Source organism: Pelophylax lessonae, assembly GCF_965119305.1.
Source record: "Pelophylax lessonae genome assembly, chromosome: 3".
Taxonomy (NCBI): domain Eukaryota; kingdom Metazoa; phylum Chordata; class Amphibia; order Anura; family Ranidae; genus Pelophylax; species Pelophylax lessonae.
In genome coordinates, this window is record NC_138770.1 from 307978752 (window position 1) to 308001686 (window position 22935).

Consider the following 22935-nt stretch of genomic DNA (forward strand, 5'->3'; position numbering starts at 1 on the left):
GCTAATAAAAAAAAAAAAAAGAAAAAAGGCAGACTCAATGGACCACTTAGTCATTTATGTTTCTATGATAAGGATGGGTACCCAGCCACAGTATATAGGTGGAAAAGCTGAGATCCACCTGGAGAGGTATATTCATTTACATAGGTTCTTCCATAAACAAACAGCAGGTAAAATGCACATAGCTTGCTTCATAAACATTATTATATATACTGTATACAGTGCATCCAGAAAGTATTCACAGCACTTCACTTTTTCCACATTTTGTTATGGTACAGCCTTATTACAAAATGGATTAAATTCATTATTTTCCTTAAAATTCTACAAAACAATACAATATTTGAGATCTTTGCAAACTTATTAAAAATAAAAAAAATATTACATGTACATAAGTATTCACAGCCTTTGTCATGACACTCAGCGGTAAATTCAGTTGATTGGACATGATTTGGAAAGGCAAAAACCTGTCTATATAAGGTCCCACAGTTAGCAGTGCATGCCAGAGCACAAACAAATCCATGAAGTCTAAGGAATTCCATGAATATGCAGAATGCGCTGTACCACAATGGCAGGTTCCCAGTTGCTATTTCTTTTCATGTAAGGCTATTTCAGCACTCTAAACCATCATGTGGAAGGCAACGTTATGGCATCGTTGGGCAAGGCAGTCAGCCGCAAGGTCCACATTACTGCTGAAAGGTGGTTCAGCAAGCATGGTCAGGGATGAAATATTTCATTTACAGCACACTGGGTAACTCCGCTTGCAACTCAGAAGGATACAGGACAGGGCTCAGTGCTGCAGCTTGTTGTGCCGCCATGTTTTTATAAAGCTAGTGGTGATGATGCGGGATTTGTCAGCTTCACCCCCTCCTCCTCCTCCTCCATGCCCTTCTCTGCTGAATTTTCCCATGAACAACAAGTACCCCCTAAGCATTCAAGGGGCTAGTCAATAAGTCAGGCTGAAATTTGGTCTGTTTAGGGGACAGAACCCACACTGAAGCAGAGATTCTGGACGCTCTGCAGTGGCAGGCCCAAAGGAGGTTCAAACCATGCCAGCTGGAGCCAGGAATGATGGTGTGCGATAATGGAACAAACCTCCTGTCCGCCCTTAGACAGAGAAAGGTGAAACATGTGCCATGCCTAGCACATGTCCTCAATTTGGTGATACAGAAATTTTTACAGGTACCCAGGGTTGGAGGATCTACTGAAGCAGGCCAGAAGAGTCTGTAGCCATTTCAGGCCGTCATACACAGCCAGTGCTCGTTTTGCTGCTGGAATTCCACCTGCCAGTAAATCGCCTGATTTGTGACATGCCAACCAGATGGAACTCGACTTTGGCAATCCTGCACATGCAACAGAGGGCTGTCCACGAGTATCTCTGGGAGTATGGCACAATGGCAGGCTCAGGCCGGGTTCGATTTTTCTCCCCATGCCAATGGCTGTTAATAAAGGACGCATGCACTGTACAGTCACCACTTGAGGAAGCTACAAGGGTGGTGAGCCATGTCAATGCATGCATCAGTGACACAATACCTGTTGTGTTCCTGCTGGAGCAGACTCTGTGTGGCATTATGAACAGGGTACTCGAGGCAGAGGATGAGGACTTCCTTTCCTCTCAAGGCACGTTTTATGCAGACATCATTCTTCCTACACCATAGAACACACAGGAAGGGAAGGAGGAGGAGGAGGAGGATTCTTGCAGCTTTGAAGGCATTGAAGCCGTGCAAGACCTACATCAACCCTTAACAGATGGTTTTCTATCCCCAGAACCCTTGGGAGTAGTAAGTGGCTGGGAGGAGGCAGTTCCAGATACTGTAATCCTCATTGACCCCAAGGAGTCTTCTTCTCATGCTTCTGCAAACTTGCAGTGCATGGGCTCCCTCATTCTTCAACGCTTATGAAAGGACCCGAGAATATGTGGCATTGAGGAGAAGGATAACTATTAGTTGGCAGCTCTCATTGCCTAACAATGTTACAAGGGGAAAGTCTCGGAATATTTTTAGGACACCTTAAAGATGAGTTTATGTAAAGCTTTTCCCGACTCTGGTAGGCTGCAGTCTGGTGAAAAACATTGTTTTGAGGCTTCTGTTGGTCAAAAGAGGAACCGTGGAGAAGGAGGCCGCCTCAGGGATGCCTTTCAAATTTTTTCTAGTCTTTGGCACCCAGGGCTGTCAGCTTTCACATCCCATCAAAAGCGTCTTCATCATATGGTGGTAGATTATCTAGAAGTGAAAACAGATATGGAGAGCTTTCCAGTTGACGGTCCACTGGATTACTGGGTCATGAGAGTAGACCACTGACCAGAACTTGCCCACTATGCAATAGAGCTGCTGGACTGTCCAGCTTTCTTTCCGAATGGGCATTTAATGCTACAGGAGGTTTTGTGACAGAAAAGAGAGTGCGTCTGTCCACAGACTCTGTGGACTGCATGACGTTTATCAAAATGAATCAGTCCTGAATTAGCAGCAGCTATCAATCCCCTGATGTGCATGTTTCTGATTAAGTGCTTTGTGGATCTCAAATATCTGAAACACTGTCTAGGCTACTTAGCTTTGTGGGTGTTAATTTCATCTGGAAGATTTTTTTTTATGTAGGTTTCATGGGCACTATTAACACCCAAGGCCAATTTTTTATTCTGCACCTGCATATCATTGCAATTTTTGACAGCAAGGCCAATTCTGTATAGGGTTATGGTGTGAAGGCACCACTGACATCCAAAGACCAATTTTTTCACACCTGTTACCTCTATTCAAAGCCTGTGAAAGAGACACCAGAATTTATCCAAAAAAATCTCTAATCTTGTTCTGAATGCACTAAAATATGGCCTCATCATACAGACTGCCTCCCCCAGGCCGTTGTTTATAAAATAAAGAAAGCTTGAATGGAAAATGTCATTTTTTTGGCTTTATAAATATCATCATTGCCACAGTATTTTCTTTACATTGTACAGATGTGCCACTTTACAGGCAGACTAAGGGGACCTCCCAGGCACTATATATAAAGGGTTTTTTCATTTTTATTGTTATTTCTTATTTTGATGGGGTCACTTTAAGAATCAGTAAATCATTGCTCAGTTGAAAATTATGTTTTTTACAAACTTTTTTTTAATTGATTTTAATTGTCCCTTAGGGCAGTACCCTTTGTATGCCCAATAAGCCTTTAAAATGGACACTTTTAATTTTTCCAGTTCGGGTCCCCTAGACTTTAATGGGAGTTCGTTATTTGTTTCCGAATGTTTGCAATGTTCTAAAGTTCTGCTGCAAACCTGAATAGTGGGTCGTTCGGCCCATCTCCAATTTGAAATAATAGCTGCCTTTTTCCATGATGGTCGTTGTGCAGGTACTTTCTGGCATTGGGTGAAAGCGCTCTGGCTCTGTTTCCAAATTATGTTTCTATGTTGTTACTCTATCACAAATGCTGCCAATGAACAGTACAGTGGCTGTTTTTAACCAACATTACACAGGCATTGTCCACTTTTTTCACCATTTGGAAATCTACACAGAGAAACACCATGAAACTATTGCTGGAGTGCATGCATGTGGACATGAAGTGTCTGCAAGACAGCAGTAACATTGAGATGCAACAAAGGATGAAAAAAATATGAAAATTAATGCATTTAAAAACATCCATTGTTTTATGTTATACAGTGTTTTGGTAAAATAAATTTAATTCATTTCATTGGGTTAGACTTTCCAGCCATTTTATAAAAAATTACTGTAATACTGTCACTACATATGGAAAATGTCTTTAAAAGATCCCCAAATAGACAGAACACAAGAGAATGGGACATATTCTATACATTCTGCTTTGCTAGTATTCTGACATTTTTCACAGTAGCTCCTATGCACACTTCTCAGAACACCAGAGCTCTCAAAAAGGGATTAAAGCAGTAGTAGATCATATGGGATGGAGAGGGCCTGGCCCTAGCATGTACCCATGCTGACTGACAAAAGTAGAACAGCTCACATTGTTTAAAACATCCCAACCTCAGAGTAAAGTTGGATCTGTAACAAAGGGTATCTCAACATACTGCTAAAGGAGAGGAAGGGCTCAAGCAGAGCAGTTGTAAGGGGTAGGTAGGTTAAGCTAGGCAATTCAGCTGTCTGTGTCTTGGCATTTCTCGAAGACAGAGAAACAGCCATACCTTTGGTAACCAGCGGGTAGTAGAACCAGAACCGTGGGTTGACCTAGTGAAAAAAACAAGAAAAAAATGTTTAACACTTTATCTGAGTTCTGAATGACCATTGTTGGGGTGCACTGCTGGACATTCCTAGCATTAGGAATTTACTGTGATTCAGGGTCAGCGTCTGAGGAGGAATCTTGGTCATGTAAAGGCCCACAGTCTTCTTTGCCATTGTTCCCCTGGCCAGGGTGTGATGGGATGATCTGGTCTCAGATAAAGTGGAGCGGGAGTAGTATGGGGAGAAGGCATTCTTAAATCTCAGTACCAGTCCAGATTAGCCAACTATGGCAGAATGGGAACCACAATCAGTATTGTATATGCAATTTCTGAAGTGCATCAAGTTGGTGGAGAAGGGCTCTGAGGTTATAAAAAGTAATAGAAGAGAGGATTTGGAATATTTTTTACTTTAGTGCCATTAAAGAAGATCGGTTACTGATCCTGTCCTTTCTGCTTGACCTCTTATTACAGCTGGAAGCTTGTAAAGTAGCAGCTAATATGTCTAGGAGGATCAGAATCTCTCCAGCAGGGTTTTCAGGGCTCTGTGGGCCCTCTCCTACTCCATGGGAGCTCATTGCAGGCAGATTGCTGAATATCGACGGCAACACTGAGTGAATTTGATCCAGTCTAATTGTCTCCAGGTTACCTTGAATCTTCAGATTCCTTCTTTCAACCACAGTAGTCAAGATCTTCAAGGTGTCATTGCATCTCCACTGGATGTAAACTGCAATTCCAAGTTGTCATTCGCCTGCCCTCTCAGTGTTTTTAAGCCTTGTGGTGCCAAGATGCTATTTAAAATCAGATACAGCTGAAGCTGAGGTAGTTTTATTATTCATGGCCATCAATTGCAGGACAATCAAACATGATATTTGTTTGATGTATGCAAGAAGGATGTTGTTGCTACACTGGTCTGTACATGTTGGTCTGGACAGATGGAAGTTGGTGAGGCCTGGTTTTGAAACATATCAGAATCAGATTAGGATCAGAAGATGTTTTGAGAACAGGTAATGCTGGGATCTGCGTGGGGTAGGTGCCCTGTCAATTTTCTCCATGGTGAAATTGTTTTTTGCCACCTGTGATTTCTCACCATTGCTCAGGAGCTTGTTTAAAGTGCAGCCATTTCTTCCGTGGGCCATGTTTTGCACATATTTAACAAGAACTAGTCACTGTTTCACACTACTTTGCTTTAATATTGTTAGCAGGACATCTAGTGGTTAAAGTTAGTGCTAGCATTCTTCCTGTAAAAGATAGCACAGACAAGACGTGGTGCATATAATGCAGACCACAAAATAGTCAGCTTTTTTATTTTCTATGATTTATGCCTATTTCCGTAATCATTTTCAGAAATCTTAAGCAGCAGACCCTTTTCCATCTGATTGGCACAAACAGTAAAAAGATCTGCACTTGTTCTAGGTCGTTAGTTAACTCTTCACCTACTGACCTCTGGTTGAATGCTGCCTCACTAGCAAAAAGCTGGAGAATGAAGGGAAGCCAATGTTCAGATCAGAGTTGCCAAATTGGCACAATTCTTTTTTTTTTTTTACCAACAAAACATAGAAAATGTAGGTATGTTTTTTTACTGACGATCTAAAACATGATAGAAGTTCATAATAAATATTAAAACAATCAAAATTAATGTCTTTGTGAGCAAGAGCTGTCCTTGTGAGAAGCTGGAAGTGGTAAAATTTGTTAAAAAACGTTCTGTTTTGGTGGAGACAGTATGTATGCAGCCTACTTGTTGATCCTTCAATAAATATGAAAAAAGGAGCTAACATTAGCTAACTCTTATAGTTTGATTTCTCCATATTTAACAGTGTTTTAATTTATCAGTGTAAATAGTCAAATAGTAAGCATGACAAAAAGTGAGAATAATATGTTGCTTTGAACATGCTGCAAAAATAGACCATGGCTACATTGTGCTAAATATTGGTCGTGCCTTAAAGAGGCATTGTAAAATAGAGTCTTAGTCCAGAGCTGCTGTTAGAAGTCATGGGGCCCCGTACAGCCTACCTGACGGGACCCCCAACCCTGCCCCTCTCCCACCCATCCACCTAATAAAAATGCAAGGGAACTGGACATTTTTACCATACCCCCAAACACAAGCATAAATGAGGCCCAAGGGCCCTTTCACACGATCGGTCTGATCGAGTCCGTCTGTCAGTTTTTCAGGCGGACCCCATCGCATTTTTAAATGGATTTGTTTCCATTAACACCCACCTACCTCCAATATGATCCAGTCTGCTGAAAAAATGGAAGTGGATCCTTCTTCCTTCATCTAGGCAGATCGGATTGAAGGGCAGTTGGGTGTAAACAGCATAGTCCATGTACACCCAACCGCCCATAGAGAAGAGCGTGCTCATTCCGCATAAGCTCTGCATAAACTGAGCAGACAGGGCAAGGCAAGGGGACAGGTGTGTGTGCAGTGCATCATGTACTGTACCCTTTCTGAGACTTCTGCCGGTGATTTCTCTGTGTGCACTGCTGGGTTGACTGCTGAGTCTATGTGTTAAGTAGGACTTTTTTTTCTCAGAAAATAAGTGCAGGAACTCACATCCCCTCCCCCCCCCCACCCACGGGGAAGAATAGCTATGTGGTGCATTATGCACGCTGCATCATAGCATGGGGTGTGGCCAAATTGTACAGTGGGAGGGTCTTAAAGGGCCTTTTTAAATAATACCAGGAATGCATAACACATAGAGTGAAGGGTTCAAGAGTGTATTAAACACAAGGTTCATGGTTCAGGAGTATATAACACACCACATCAGGGTTCATGAGTGCATTACACACAAAATGCAGGGTTCAGGTGTACATTACACATTGGGTTCAGGGTTCAGGAGTGTGTTACACACAGAATGCAGTGTTCAGGAGTGTGTTATGCACAGAATGCAGTATTAAAGAGTGTGTTACCCACAGCATGCCGGGCTCAGGAGTGCACTACGCACAAAATGCAGAATTCAGGAGCATGTTACATACAAAATGTAGGGTTCAGAAGCATGTTACATACATACAGAGTGCAGAGTTCAATTGTGCAAGGTTCAGGTCAGAATATCTGACAATATAGTTTACAACCAAACTCCACCTCCAACCCTTCCTCCTTAACAGCTAAGCCCTGAGTCTGCAGCCATCTTCTTCAGCTATGACCTCTACATGCCGCAGCCAACATCTTTGCACACCTTTACACCCTACTGTCCAATCTGCTTACCTGCTCTTCAAAAATCACTTCGCTATCATTTCTCAGCGGTTGCCTTGTCTTGTTTTTCTATGCAGTACACTAAGAGCACACTCATTTGCAGCTCTGCCTCTCCCCCAGTGGCTGGCAGGGGCAGCAAGCAGCAAGGAGTGTCAGCATCTGGGCCCTAGGCTGCAAGTCAGCATTGGATGCCTCTCCTACAGTCCATAAACACATCCACCCGGCAGCTCTCCCCCCTTATTCCTGCTCTGATTGTAGGATAGCAAGGGTTCAATGGGAGCTGCAATGAAAGGAGTGCTGTCACTTGTAAAACAGAAAGGCTTGTGTGTTGTTACACTCTCCTAGTTAGGTGCTAGAGAGCCTGAAGATTTTTTGTTGCATCTGTTGGAAAGAGTTACAAAGGGGATAGTGTGCCTGAAGAGTCTCTTTGATACTAAAGTTTATGTTAGGGCTAGGAGCCCTCTTCCCAAATCCCCCTTCCCTTCTATCCTTGCAAAAGAAGATGCGATCATTGACACTGCTACAATTTCTTCATATAGGAGAAAGAACTTTTGCCACAAAGGACTTCTCCTGTTAAAACCAGGGGCTGCTACCTGGAGGGGGTAAACAGGGCCGGACTGGCCTATCGGGATACCGGGAAATTCCCCGGTGGGCCGCCGGCCCTGGGGCCGCTTTAAGATAGGGCATCGCGGCAGCACCGCTTTAAGATAGGGCATCGCGGCAGCGCCGCTTTAAGATAGGGCATCGCGGCAGCGCCGCTTTAAGTATTGGGGCCTGCCGCTCTGATGATGGCCGCTGCAGCCCCGCCCCCGGCCCCCGCTGCGCTCCAGACAGGGAGTGACGGAGCCGGAGGGTCCATCCTACTCGTCAGCCGCTGTGAGCAGCATGACATCACGAGGCGGCTGCGCGGCGGGGTGGACCGTGGAATTGACTGGCTGTGGCTGTCACGGGCGCGCAGACGCCGATCCCTCCCACTGTCCCGACACAACACTGGCGTCACGCGCCGCGCCAGCAGGTGAGCCTGAAGAGTGAAGAAGATGATTCTGAGAGAGTGAGAGGGGGGGGTGGAGGAACAACAGCAAAGAGGCTTCAGTCACTGCAGCAAGAGGTTAGCATAGTTTTAAATCTTTGGAGACTTGACACATCTATTAAAAGTATTGATGCAACCTGTACCATGCCCACCACATCTGCACCTCCTGTACCATGCCCACCACATCTGCACCTCTTGTACCATGCCCGCCACATCTGCACCTCCTGTACCATGCCCACCACATCTGCACCTCTTGTACCATGCCCGCCACATCTGCACCTCCTGTACCATGCCCACCACATCTGCACCTCTTCTACCATGCCCGCAGCCTCTGCACCTCCTGTACCATGCCCGCAGCCTCTGCACCTCCTGTACCATGCCCGCAGCCTCTGCACCTCCTGTACCATGCCCACCACATCTGCACCTCCTGTACCATGCCCACCACATCTGCACCTCTTGTACCATGCCCGCCACATCTGCACCTCCTGTACCATGCCCACCACATCTGCACCTCTTGTACCATGCCCGCCACATCTGCACCTCCTGTACCATGCCCACCACATCTGCACCTCTTGTACCATGCCCGCCACATCTGCACCTCCTGTACCATGCCCACCACATCTGCACCTCTTGTACCATGCCCGCAGCCTCTGCACCTCCTGTACCATGCCCACCACCTCTGCACCTCCTGTACCATGCCCGCAGCCTCTGCACCTCCTGTACCATGCCCGCAGCCTCTGCACCTCCTGTACCATGCCCGCAGCCTCTGCACCTCCTGTACAATGCCCACAGCCTCTGCACCTCCTGTACCATGCCCGCAGCCTCTGCATCTCCTGTACCATGCCCGCAGCCTCTGCACCTCCTGTACCATGCCCACCACATCTGCACCTCCTGTACCATGCCCACCACATCTGCACCTCCTGTACCATGCCCGCAGCCTCTGCACCTCCTGTACCATGCCCGCAGCCTCTGCACCTCCTGTACCATGCCCACCACCTCTGCACCTCCTGTACCATGCCCGCAGCCTCTGCACCTCCTGTACCATGCCCTCAGCCTCTGCACCTCCTGTACCATGCCCGCAGCCTCTGCACCTCCTGTACCATGCCCGCAGCTTCTGCACCCCCTGTACCATGTCCGCACAGCCCCTGTATCTCCTGTACCTTGCCTGCAGCCTCTGCATATCTTGTACCATGCCTGCAGCACTGCATCTACTGTACCATATCCACAGCCTCTGCATCTCCTGTACCATGCCCACCACCTCTGCATCTCCTGTACCATGCCCACCACCTCTGCATCTCCTGTACCATGCCCGCAGCCTCTGCATCTCCTGTACCATATCCGCAGCCTCTGCATCTCCTGTACCATATCCGCAGCCTCTGCATCTCCTGTACCATATCCGCAGCCTCTGCATCTCTTGTACCATGCCCGCAGTCTCTAAAATCTCTTGTGCCATGTCCACAGCCTCTGCATCTCCTGTACCATGCCCGCAGCCTCTGCATCTCCTGTACCATATCCGCAGCCTCTGCATCTCCTGTACCATATCTGCAGCCTCTGCATCTCCTGTACCATATCGGCAGCCTCTGCATCTCTTGTACCATGCCCGCAGTCTCTAAAATCTCTTGTGCCATGTCCGCAGCCCCTGCATCTCCTGTACCATGTATGCAGCCTCTGACATGTCCTCCTGTATCATGTTCGCAGCCTCTGACGTGTCCTCCTGTACCATGCCCACAGCCTCTGACGTGTCCTCCTGTACCATGCCCGCAGCCCCTGCATCTCCGGTAACATGTCCGTAGCCTCTGACTTGTCATCCATTACCATGTCCACACAGCCTATGACCACTTCCTATACCATATCCGCACTTTTACCACTTTTAACCAGAATTTGCGCTTATATATATAAAGCCATATGTGCTTTCATATCTGTCTTATCTATATATAATACACTCTTCAAATGTGCTTTAAAATGCATGGTTTTCCCTTTTATGAACAAGAAAATAATGACGTTATGCTGTTGGGTCGGTATAATAATGCTATGGGGCTGGTATGAAATTATTTCCAGGGCTGAATTTTATTCCCAGTCCGGCCCTGGGGGTAAACCCCTAGTTCACAGAGAAATCCTGATAAAGGAGATTTTGCGAAGATCTTTTTAGCCTTGGGCCACTACTGTTGCTAAAGAGGAATACCGAGAAAGGATACTTTGCGAAGATGCTTTGCTTAACCACTTTAGGAACAGAGGATTTTCCTGCTTAACGTCCAGGCCACTTTTTACAACTTGGCACTGCGCAACTTTAACTGACAATTGCGCAGTCATGCAATGCTGTACCCAAACAAAATTTGCGTCCTTTTTTTCCCACAAACAGAGCTTTCTTTGGGGGGGTTTTTGATCACCTCTGCACTTTTCATTTTTTGCAATATTAATAAAAAAAGAGCGAAAATGTTGCGAAAAAATTGACATTTTCTACTTTGACAGTTAAAAAATATCTAATATATTCAATTTTTGTCATATATTTAGGCCAAAATGTATTTAGCTACATGTCTTTGACAAAAAAATTCTCAATGAGCGTATTTTAACCGCTTTACGACCGGAAGATTTTACCCCATTCCTGACCAGGCTATATTTTGCGATTCGGCACTGCGTTACTTTAACGGACAATTGCACGGTCGTGCGACGCTGTACCCAAATTAAATTTATGTCCTTTTTTTCCCCCACAAATAGAGCTTTCTTTTGGTGGTATTTGATCACCTATGCGATTTTTCACATTATGTAACATTCCCAAAAAAACTTTATAAATCAAAATTTTTAACATTTTAGGCCAATTTGTTTTCTGCTACATATTTTTGGTAAAAAAATCACAATAAGCGTATTTTGATTGGTTTGCGCAAAAGTTATTGCGTTTACTAACAATGGGAAAGATTTGTCATTTTATTGTTTATTTTTACTAGTAATGGCGGCGATCTGCGATTTTTTTTTTGTGGGACTGCGACATTGCGGCAGACAGATCGGACCCCTAACTGACATTTTTGACACTTTTGGGGGTACCAGTGACATTAATACAGTAATTAGTGCTATAAATATGCACTGTTACTGTAATAATGATACTGGCAGGGAAGGGGTTAACACTGTTGGTGATCAAGGGGTTAAATGTATGCCTCATGCTTACTGACGTGTGTGGGAGGAGAGGGTTGTGTGACAGAGACACAGATCGCAGGTTCAGCTATAGGGGAAGAGCGGCGGTGATCACCGCCTCTCCTCCCCTGGCCCGACTCCCGCTGTGTCTGAATACAGCGGGAGCGAGCCTCCGGCGGCGCGCGCTCACCGCCGAAAGAGGGGAGAGTCTGGTGACGTAGGTCTATGTCGCCAGACCTTAACGAGCCACTTTGCCGCAGTACTGTCCATGTAGGCAGTCGGCAAGTGGTTAAAGGACACTTGCGAAGATTCTTTGGGCCAGTAGGCCAGAGTAATGTTAGGGAGAAACTTTGTCCGAGTTGCTGCCTTGTGAGAGAAGGGTAGTGGCTCATTGCCTCTTCAGAGAGAGGGATGCCAGAATGAACGATCCCTTGAAGAGTTCTTACAGACACCCAAAAGTAAGGCAAGCTTTGCTCAGGCTCCTGCTTTAATAGCCTGCCACCAAGAGAAAGTATGTTGGCTCTGTGTTACAGGGAGAAGGCACTGTGAACACCAGTCGAGTGGACTCCACATTTCTTCATTCTAACTTGTGGGTCTGACTAGGATAGGAGAGAGTCAGTGTCCTGGTAACTGAGAAGGACTGTGCCCATTGCTAGTCATACGGTTCCCAGATGGAACCAGTACAACTGTGTTAGTCAGTCAGATTAGCAGGAGTTGTTCTGTTTCTGTCTTACAGGTGCACCCCAGAACGATGAGTCAAGCTTGCCCTAAGGGGGGCGGATGCATTAGAAGTCTCTACAGGAATGTTAGAGTTAGTTTTTCTGCAGGTGAGAAGGTCGCCTCTGTGGAGAGGGCAGTCTCACTGTGAGTATGTAGGATGTATACTTGCTATGTGTTCACTCTTTCCTTTGCCGGCTTGTGAAAGATCTTCGGGCCTTGGAAAGGTCATTCACTGACAATTCTGTGTAAATATGTACAAATGTTCCTTGTAGCATAGTCAGTTAGGATGCCTAGCCTTTATCTCTCAGACAGATTTTTGTTTGGCGGGGGGTGCATTGGTTTAAATGCACCTGGTAAGTTCCTATGTGTAGAATTTTAAATATTGTATAGCAGATAGATATATTTTTTTTCACTTAATTTATTGTATCCACTCGATGACTCACATCCAAGGGGAACATGAAAGAGAGGCTTCCATACTGTGATAACGTTCATTTAATTGAAATGTAAAAGGTTAAAAGCACTTACAATCTTGCAAGTCAATAAAACACTGTGGGATATACAGGGACACAGATTGCGCTCCACTTGCATTCCAAACGGCTGAAATGTCATGTCCCCTGATGACATCAGACGCCTCTGGCGAAACGCACAGGGTTATAGGATAACATGACACGTCATTTCCACCTTTTGGAACGTAGGTGGAGTGCAATCGGCGTCCCTGCATATCCCACAGTGTTTTATTGAGCTTCTAAGTGCTTTTAACCTTTTACATTTCAATTAATGAACGTTATCCCACTATGGAAGCCTCTCTTTCTTGTTTACCTTGGATTTGAGTCATAGAGGTGATCCGGATGGAGACTTAGTGCGCCTCAACCTAAGGGTCTTTTCCCCCCCCCCTTGGTGTGAGATCTATACTACTTCTGATGTGGCAAATCATTGTGGTGGAGATTATATGCTCAATTTGAAAGTCTCCTTATTTCTATACGTGAGTCACATATTTACCTCTGGTAAGTGGGCATTGCTTATAGGTGGTGGATTTAGACACGATATCTATACACATTTCGAGGGGGTCCTTTGAAGAGCGATCCACAAGATTTTTCACGTGTGAATCACAGTGGTGATCATGGACAATATGAGTTAATATTCTGTGCAGTTTACAGCAATTTATGCACTCATTAATGATTGATCTATCACTTTGGTGATTTATGGACATTATATATCAATCTCATGACATTTTTCAGCACTGTATGCACTTAATATTATTAATTCATGTTTTGGTAATTTAATGAATTTTAGGTTGATAATATTCAAATTAATTTTTATATATTTATTTATTTGTTGGCACTTATTCACTTTACACAATAGCGTGGTTTGTCAGGGGACTGATCAGACCAGGAGCTGACCGGTTTTTTGAAGTTTAAAAAATCTTTAGACCCTTCCGGTTTTTACAACCAGCAGCTTTATTTGTATTTTTTGGACACAGGTAAGATAATTTGTTCAGCACGCGCAGGTAGTGCAAATATCCACATCCCGGTTTTACATTGTATCTACTGACCACATATAGGGCCCCATGTCCCTTCACATATGTTATATCCCTTGTCCCCCTTTTCCAGTTTGTGGGATACTCCCTGTACATTTTTGTACAGGTATTTTTGTAGGGGCGGATGCCCAGACCCAGTGAGGACATGGCTTAGTTTGGCTCAGGGTGGATGTAGCACCCTCCTAGGTAGGTGCTAGAGAGAGAGAGAGTATAGTTGTGGATCCTTTCTGCTTATCAGAAGAATTGTCAGGCAAATCTTTATTGTTCTTTGCCTACCAGAGAGCAGGATCTGCTAGTGAAGTCTGCTCATTGTGCTCAGGTGCAACTCAGTTTGTCTGAAGTGTTTCACACTAGTCCAATAGGGAGGTATATTGGACAGTGGGAGGAAACCTGACAAATGAGTGCACAGACATTTATTATTATTATTATACAGGATTTATATTGCGCCAACAGTTTGAGCAGCGCTTAGTTTAGTTCAGCACTGGTGATTGGCAGAGGAAAGTGCCTTGGTTCATGCTAGGATACTGTATAAATGGCAAGAGCACATGTGCTCGGGGTCTTTCAGCTGGGGAGCAGAATCCCGGAGGGAGGGAGCCGGCTGCCTCCTCCTCTGTAGAAGTTGTCATGCGGCCTCAGGTGGTTGACCTGAGGGCCTAAAGAGCTAGAGAGGAACTGAACCCAAAGGTACTGTAAATCTGACTGGAAGGGAGACACTGGAAGGATCTGATCCAGCATACAGTGAGTACAGATCTGTGTCAAGGGGCCTGACCTGAGGGGGGCCATCCCTGCAGCTAGAAGAGTCAGTGGATGGGTGTCAGTAAAGGGGATGCTAGAGAGTATCCTGAAGATAATGTAGTCTATCAAGTCTATTGCTGGAGAAAGAGCAAGGAGACCTAACCCTTTCTATACACATGTGAGTATAGTCAAAGCAGTGTGACTGCTTCCACAAGTAACCTGGTGAGGCCAAGTGATAGTTGTCCTTATCAACTGTATATAGTTCCAGTTTGAGTATCCCACTATCCCCTTCTCCCATCCAAGTTCCACAATAAATACCAATAACCAACACCCCTGGACTGTTTATTGAGTAACGCACCATTGGGAGTATGGATAGATGTGTGAACTGTACCCTAAGTGACTCTCTGCAGGTAATCAGGGGAGACCCAACAAGTCATCACAAAGTCCTACGGGACAGTGCTAGATGTGTTTACAAGTGACAGTAAACAGTGGTGTACACAGGACCAGTTCCGGAGGTTTCCAGCTGAAAAAAGCCCTATGTATATACATATGCTACCTGAGGCTGCTGGCTGGCTGGGCCCCCCTGTTAAGTGACGGGGCCCGGGCCCCGTACAGGAAGCCCAGTGGTAACCCCTTATCGGCGGCCCTGTTTGAGCCTACTTATAGTATACAATGTACACAGTCCTTGCATCTACATTAATCACTGTGCTATAAGTGACAGTCTCACAGAAAAACATAAATCTAAAGGATCATTTGAATAAAATAAAACAAAATATAGACAGGAAGCCAACATTTTAAGATCTAACTATAAAAATTTGCTGTGGCAATGTTTAGCATTTGTGCACAAATAATACTCATAATGTTTGTAATATTTGTGAAGTATCAGTTTCTGTTTGTTGCCTTTCACAAGGTAAATATAACATTTCCTAACATTTGATCCTAAGAGAAAGATAGCCTTTAATGGGTTGTAAAGTCAGAAGGTTTTTTTATCTTAATGCATTCTATGCATTAGGATAAAAAAACCTTCTGTGTGTAGCAGCTCCCTCAGCCCCCCCAATACTTACCTGAGACCCATCTCTATCTCGCAATGTGCACGATTGCCTCAGCCATCCGGGACTCTCCCAGGTCTCAGTTAGCCAATCAGGAGAGAGAGGGGTGGGGCCGAATTGCGGCTCTGTGTCTGAATGAACACACAGAGCTGCGGCTTGGCTCAGGTGCCCCCATAGTAAGCACCCGACAAGAGGGAGGAGCCATGAGCGCCGAGGGGGGACCCGAGAAGAGGAGGATTCAGGCTGCTCTGTGCGAAAACCATTTCACAGAGCTGGTAAGTGTTACATGTTTGATATTTTTAAAGGAAAAGAAAAAACAAGACATTAGTATCACTTTAAGAACATTCGATTAATAAAGAAAATAGCCTGACACTGTAGGGTAAGAGCATTTGAAGAGGAAGAAATTAGAGAGAGACCATTACACTGTGTACAAAGTGTGTGGACATTGCTGTGCTCACCACTGACATTGTAATGAATCAACTATTGTATAGAGTGAACTGCTATACAGATTTGATACAATGCTGAAGAGACATTCCTGTATTATTTCCTCTTCTGATCAGTTGTTCCTATCCTTTAATGTCACGCTCGTTTTTCTATAGGTCAAATGTTCTTAAAGTGTTACTAAACCCATACTAAACCCACAACAATAAAATCAGTCTGCATAAAGCGTGCGTGTTATACTCACTGTAGAACATAAGGGTTAATCCTGTGCACTGTGTAAAAAGGCTGTTTGATCCTGTCTTCTTTGATCCTCCCCTTCTTTTACTCTCCCCAATCAATCTGCTGATAGTACAGAACCTTGGAGGAACTCTGCACATGCTCAGTTTGGTGTGTATTGCTAGAGAGGTCTTTTTTTTTTGGGAGGGTGGATGAGATTAGCAAAGAGCCAAACAGCACTGTCTAGACAGAGGGACAGGGGTCATGCACTCTCATAGGACAGTCAGAGGAGAATGAAAACTACCTCAAGCTATAACCAGATCATATATGACCACAATCATATAAAGTCCCAAAACCCCCCTTTTTGTTTCTCAGCTTTTACCAGTGCTCAGCCAGACACTAACATAAGTCATATGACTTCTATATACTGCTGATGAGAAAAAGTATTTAGCAGTTTATTTAAAAAAAATGTATTTCCATGTTCTGCATATTGTGAAGGACCAAATAGAGTGAATGCAGGGTCCTGAGTTTAGTAACACTTTGGGGCTATTTTTCTCTTGTGATCAAGTGTTAGGGAATGCTACATTTGCCCTACAAAAGCAAAAAGAATCTAAACATGTTACACACATTACAAGCATTATAGGTATTATTTGTGACTTTTGCACCAATGCTGAGACACTCGCACAGCTATTTTTTTTATAAATAGACTCCTTTCTCTAAACCTTCATTAACGAAGAACTGCAATAAAATATTTGCAAACTACACCCCAATGATCACTTGCTGAGAAAATAAACATTTCATGCAAGACTGTGTAACACATAACATGGTATATACAATATAAAGCAGAGGTTAGGTCTATGTATCATTCTATATAGTGCATAATAGTCAAGACTATGCACTGTACAACATAGATTGTATACCTTACCTGCATCACATGCAATGTTGTAGTCCGGGCAGCAGTCGTTATTGGAGGTGCAGTAGTGATCACAGTAGCAATCTACTCTCCTACATGCACTGTCCACTCCTTTGCAGCATATTGGTGGATTTGTAGTACATCGTCCTAGTTTCAAGACACAAAATTTACTGTGATAAAAATCTTCATCAACATTTGCAAATGATTGTCTTTATATAATTTGTTACAGTGACATTACCGGGACCCATATTGACTTTTTTCCCTGACAACCAATATTTCAATTTTTTCTGCAAGGGTTGTAAAAAAAAAAAAAGTAAATTTTTCTGTGAAGAAAGCGATTTGATCAGTGATCTATTACAGAGCACATTGGGAAAGCTCTGAGTACAGTAACAAGCACTCCAATGTTCACTAATGATTCAATTTTATAATTTATTCAGTGCACTGCCATGCTGACAATGATACTCAAACCTCTTGCACAAATATCAATGTAAAGGGTGCTAAGACCTAGGTTAGGTTGTGCCACATCCCTAGTGAAAATGCAAAAAGGAGGGGTTCCCCTAATTGGGACTTTTAAGGCACATGAACGATAGAATTGATAGATAGATCGTTCATGTGCCTTAAAAGTCCCAATTAGGGGAACCCCTCCTTTTTGCACAAATATCAAGTTCTGTATGTTTATTGCAGATTCTTTAATCATTATAGATACAGATATAATCTGTAATTTGGAACCTTCGTTCTCCACCGGATCTGCAGTGGAGTAGGTGCCCGCAACAAAATGAGGAATTGCCATACAGGACTCATCCCTGGCATCCTGTACAATATACAGTGTATGTACAGTGCCTTGCGAAAGTATTCGGCCCCCTTGAACTTTTCAACCTTTTGCCACATTTCAGGCTTCAAACATAAAGATATAAAACTGTAATTTTTTGTGAAGAATCAACAACAAGTGGGACACAATCATGAAGTGGAACAAAATTTATTGGATATTTCAAACTTTGTTAACAAATAAAAAACTGAAAAATTGGGCGTGCAAAATTATTCAGCCCCTTTACTTTCAGTGCAGCAAACTCTCTCCAGAAGTTCAGTGAGGATCTCTGAATGATCCAATGTTGACCTAAATGACTAATGATGATAAATAGAATCCATCTGTGTGTAATCAAGTCTCCGTATAAATGCACCTGCACTGTGATAGTCTCAGAGGTCTGTTTAAAGCGCAGAGAGCATCATGAAGAACAAGGAACACACCAGGCAGGTCCGAGATACTGTTGTGGAGAAGTTTAAAGCCGGATTTGGATACAAAAAGATTTCCCAAGCTTTAAACATCCCAAGGAGCACTGTGCAAGCGATAATATTGACATGGAAGGAGTATCAGACCACTGCAAATCTACGAAGACCTGGCCGTCCCTCTAAACTTTCAGCTCATACAAGAAGAAGACTGATCAGAGATGCAGCCAAGAGGCCCATGATCACTCTGAATGAACTGCAGAGATCTACAGCTGAGGTGGGGGACTCTGTCCATAAGACAACAATCAGTCGTATACTGCACAAATCTGGCCTTTATGGAAGAGTGGCAAGAAGAAAGCCATTTCTTAAAGATATGCATAAAAAGTGTCGTTGAAAGTTTGCCACAAGCCACCTGGGAGACACACCAAACATGTGGAAGAAGGTGCTCTGGTCAGATGAAACCAAAATCAAACTTTTTGGCAACAATGCAAAACTTTATGTTTGGCGTAAAAGCAACACAGCTCATCACCCTGAACACACCATCCCCACTGTAAAAAATGGTGGTGGCAGCATCATGGTTTGGGCCTGCTTTTCTTTAGCAGGGACAGAGAAGATGGTTAAAATTGATGGGAAGAGACTGGGACAGAGATTTGTCTTCCAACAAGACAATGATCCAAAACATAAAGCAAAATCTACAATGGAATGGTTCACAAATAAACATATCCAGGTGTTAGAATGGCCAAGAACTGAAAACTGCTGTTCACAAATGCTCTCCATCCAACCTCACTGAGCTCGAGCTGTTTTGCAAGGAGGAATGGGCAAAAATGTCAGTCTCTCGATGTGCAAAACTGATAGAGACATACCTCAAGCGGCTTACAGCTGTAATCACAGCAAAAGGTGGCGCTACAAAGTATTAACTTAAGGGGGCTGAATAATTTTGCACGCCCAATTTTTCAGTTTTTTATTTGTTAAAAAAGTTTGAAATATCCAATAAATTTTGTTCCACTTCATGATTGTGTCCCACTTGTTGTTGATTCTTCACAAAAAATTACAGTTTTATATCTTTATGTTTGAAGCCTGAAATGTGGCAAAAGGTCAAAGTTCAAGGGGGCCGAATACTTTCGCAAGGCACTGTATATTGGGATATTGCAATTTGTAATTTGATATTGCATATTGCAATTTGAGTGTCCTAAGTTTCAAGGCTTTAGGGACCATGATGACATTTTTGTAAAGGTGCTTTCAATCATCTTATGTATTTACTGCTGGTTTTATAATGTTCTGCCAAGCATGGGTGTACTTATTTACAGAGTGAGCAAAGAGCTGTGGTGATAATCTAACTCCAAGGACTCTTGCACACTGCAGCTTGAGAAATCTCAGTACAAGGTTGTTTTTTTTTTTACTGCTCCAAAATGCAGACCATTGTTTTCAAAGTACACACAGGTACAAGTGCTGCATATTCTTGAAAAAACTGCGTTCCCAGTCAGTATTTTGCGCTGGTAAGCGCAAATACGCACAAATATGCGCATATGGGCATATATACTGTATTAATGGATTTTGCCTAGGAATGTAATGTGCGCGTAAACGTGCATACACGTAAATACACATGAATACGTGCAACACAAATGCCTGAAAATACGTCCCGGAATACTGATGCTCAAACATCAGTATTGTGTGCCTAAGACATTTTCTTTCATCAGTTATACTAAGATGGATCAACAACTAGGGATCTGCTGTCCCAAATTATCATATAACTGAAAATAAAGTATATCTAAAGTAGCACCTCCCATAAGAACCATTTCATCTCAATGGTGCAGAACATGCAAAAGCATATAAAGAATGTAAATGCACCATACTATTTAATAAATCTTCACAGGTCATTTCACAATTAGACATATCAAAAGATAAACCTCCATAAAGTTTTTTCAGTAAGGCAGTGCAACGCAAAATCTTGCTTAACAAGTACCGTAATTTATATAAACTAAATTTCAGATTGTCATATCATTGAAGATTAGTAATTAGCTTCTTTGACTTATTAAAGTTTAAATATCATCATTGCACTTTGTATAACCTTATTAAAGTTGAAATAAAGGCATTTTTGTTACATTTTGGATAGAGTAAGGGAGGCTTATAAACCCTGTCATTTCTTTGACATCTACTTTCCTATTAAGAAGATTTCTCTTCACTTCCCCTCTCCAGAAAGTGAGAGAAAATCACCCCAATCTGAGCAAATTCCAGAATGTTACTAGGGTCACCAGAACTAGTGTCCCTATTAGAAGATTTCTCCTGTATTAGTGTTCTGATATCAACCCAAAATTTGGATTTTTTTTCTACTTTCAATTTCGATGATAACAGCAAACAGGACAAATAGAGAGGGTGAATCCTCCTAGCGGGGGCAAAGACTGCAATAAAAACTGACAGGTGCTCTAATGCCTCTCCACTACATTCAAAAATAGAAAAAAGTTTTGCCTTTACTTAAACTTTAAATAACCCTGTGGTATTTGGCATTGCAAAAGAAATAGAAAAAAAAATCATGTTTTCCTACCTACAAACTGGCTCCTGGCCACACAGAATAATCCAAACATCAAGATCAATGTGAGCTGCATTTTCTTGCTGAGATGACTGAACAGGTGTGGGAAAGATTTATACTTGTAACAAAAAAATTAGGATCAGTCCAGGAAACAGCCCACGTCACTCAGTAAAAAGGAGAAAATATTATATGACATCCTTATTATGCCTAGGATGCAGCTCTGGAGGTTACAATTTCACAAGTGACAAAAAGAAAGACCTACACCCATCTTTATATGTCTGCTTCAAAGGTAAACATATCCCACCATGAATGGTTTAGAAGCCTTAGTCTTGTTTGTTTTCCTAAATCAATTATGTGCACTAAATTCTCTACAATAATGCCTCATGTAAGTAAGACTATACCAAATCAACACAGAGAGCTTTTGTCCAACAACCCTGGTAGTGGTGATATGGAATGTGAGGACACAGAGGGGGAGATTTACTAAACCTGGGCACATGGAATCTGTTGCAGCTTTGCAGAGTAAATAATCAGCTTCTAGGTTCTATTGGCAAATTCCTAATTGAACAAGCTGATGTTAGAAGCTGGTAGGTTACTATGCACTACTGCACCAGATTCTGTGTGCACCAGGTTTAGTAAATCCCTCAGAGAGTGGCACAAGGGCTGATGCTGAAGGCAGCACTATGATAAGAAGGCTGGAACATAGCCAGCACATAAGCTGAAGGTCTTCAACAGCTGGGCAGCGAGTAACCAAATCGGAAGGCAAAGGCAGTGTCAGGACACAGTCCGGGGTCAGCAACAGTCAGGCAGTGAGGTACAGGAACACAAGGCAGAGGCCGTGTCAGGATACAGGCCAAGGTCAGTTAACAGGCAGAAAGCATTGTACGAAATCAGAAGACATAGGGCAAAGTCCAGTACACAGGCTGAGAGCACAATAAGCAGACAAGGATCCAGAGACAGGTCAAAGACAAGCTGGGTCATGGAATGAAAGGCAGAAGTAGCAGGTTAGGTTGCAAGCAAATCAGGAACAAGCTGAAGACCACTCAGCAATTGGTCCATGTCACAATCAAGCTAATATAGGCTGTTGTGTGCTAATACCAGTGTCAAAGCATGTGTGCTAATACACATTTAGTACTAATCCTCTTGTACTTACCCTAAACACACTGAACCTTACTTACTGTACCATTTTCTTGGATTAATTTGAACAGGAGGTCAAAGTAGAACTGTAGCACCCCGATTTTACTAGGTGTTCACCCTACCTATCACAGAACAGCAGAATTCTGCTTTATTTTCAATCTTTTCAAACTACAATCTGCTGTTTGAGGGCTTGCAGGCATATTATTGTTCCCCTGTAGCTGTGATATCTAGTTCACTGATTGTGGCTTTTGAAGGTGGATTTCTAGCCTCTGTAGTTTTTAGGTTTGTCATCGAACTTAGTGAGACCTGTCTTGGTGAACCCTTTGCAGAGCATGTATTTACCAAACCTTGACATGTTTGTGTTCTAACCACACATACCAGCTCTTGACAGAAATGCTGATATTCTGCTGCTTCTCAGCAGAGACATCCAAAGGGTACATAAGGCACGCCAACACATCAACCGCTAACATGACACCATATGCCCAATAGTGATGTCGCAAACATAAAATTTAATGTTCGTGAACGGCGAACGCGGACATCGGCAAATGTTCGCGAACCGGCGAACATTGCGAACCGCCATAGACTTCAATAGGCAGGAGAATTTTAAAACCCACAGTGACTCTTTCTGGCCACAATAGTGATGGAAAAGTTGTTTCAAGGGGACTAACACCTGGACTGTGGCATGCCGGAGGGGGATCCATGGCAAAACTCCCATGGAAAATTACGTAGTTGACGCAGAGTCGGGTTTTAATCCAAGGGCATAAATCACCTAACATTCCTAAATTGTTTGGAATAACGTGCTTTAAATCATCCAGTGTGTGTATACGATCAGGTATGATGTTGTATCGATCAGGTAGTGTAAGGGTTACGCCCGCTTCACAGTGACAGACCAAACTCCCCGTTTAACGCACCGCAAACA

At 43.4% G+C, this 22935-nt stretch overlaps 1 protein-coding gene across 1 annotated transcript in view; it reads right to left on the bottom strand.

Annotated features, from left to right (window-relative positions):
- Positions 1-20958, bottom strand: part of LOC309549007 (uncharacterized protein) — a gene marked incomplete at its 5' end in the record, with an annotated part of 83089 nt that extends 62131 nt beyond the window's left edge. The window contains 2 exons of the mRNA XM_082248948.1: positions 17144-17278; positions 20898-20958. Coding sequence (XP_082105074.1) covers positions 17144-17278; positions 20898-20958 — 196 coding nt within the window. The remainder of the gene's footprint in view (positions 1-17143; positions 17279-20897) is intronic.
- Positions 20959-22935: the final 1977 nt, after the last annotated feature.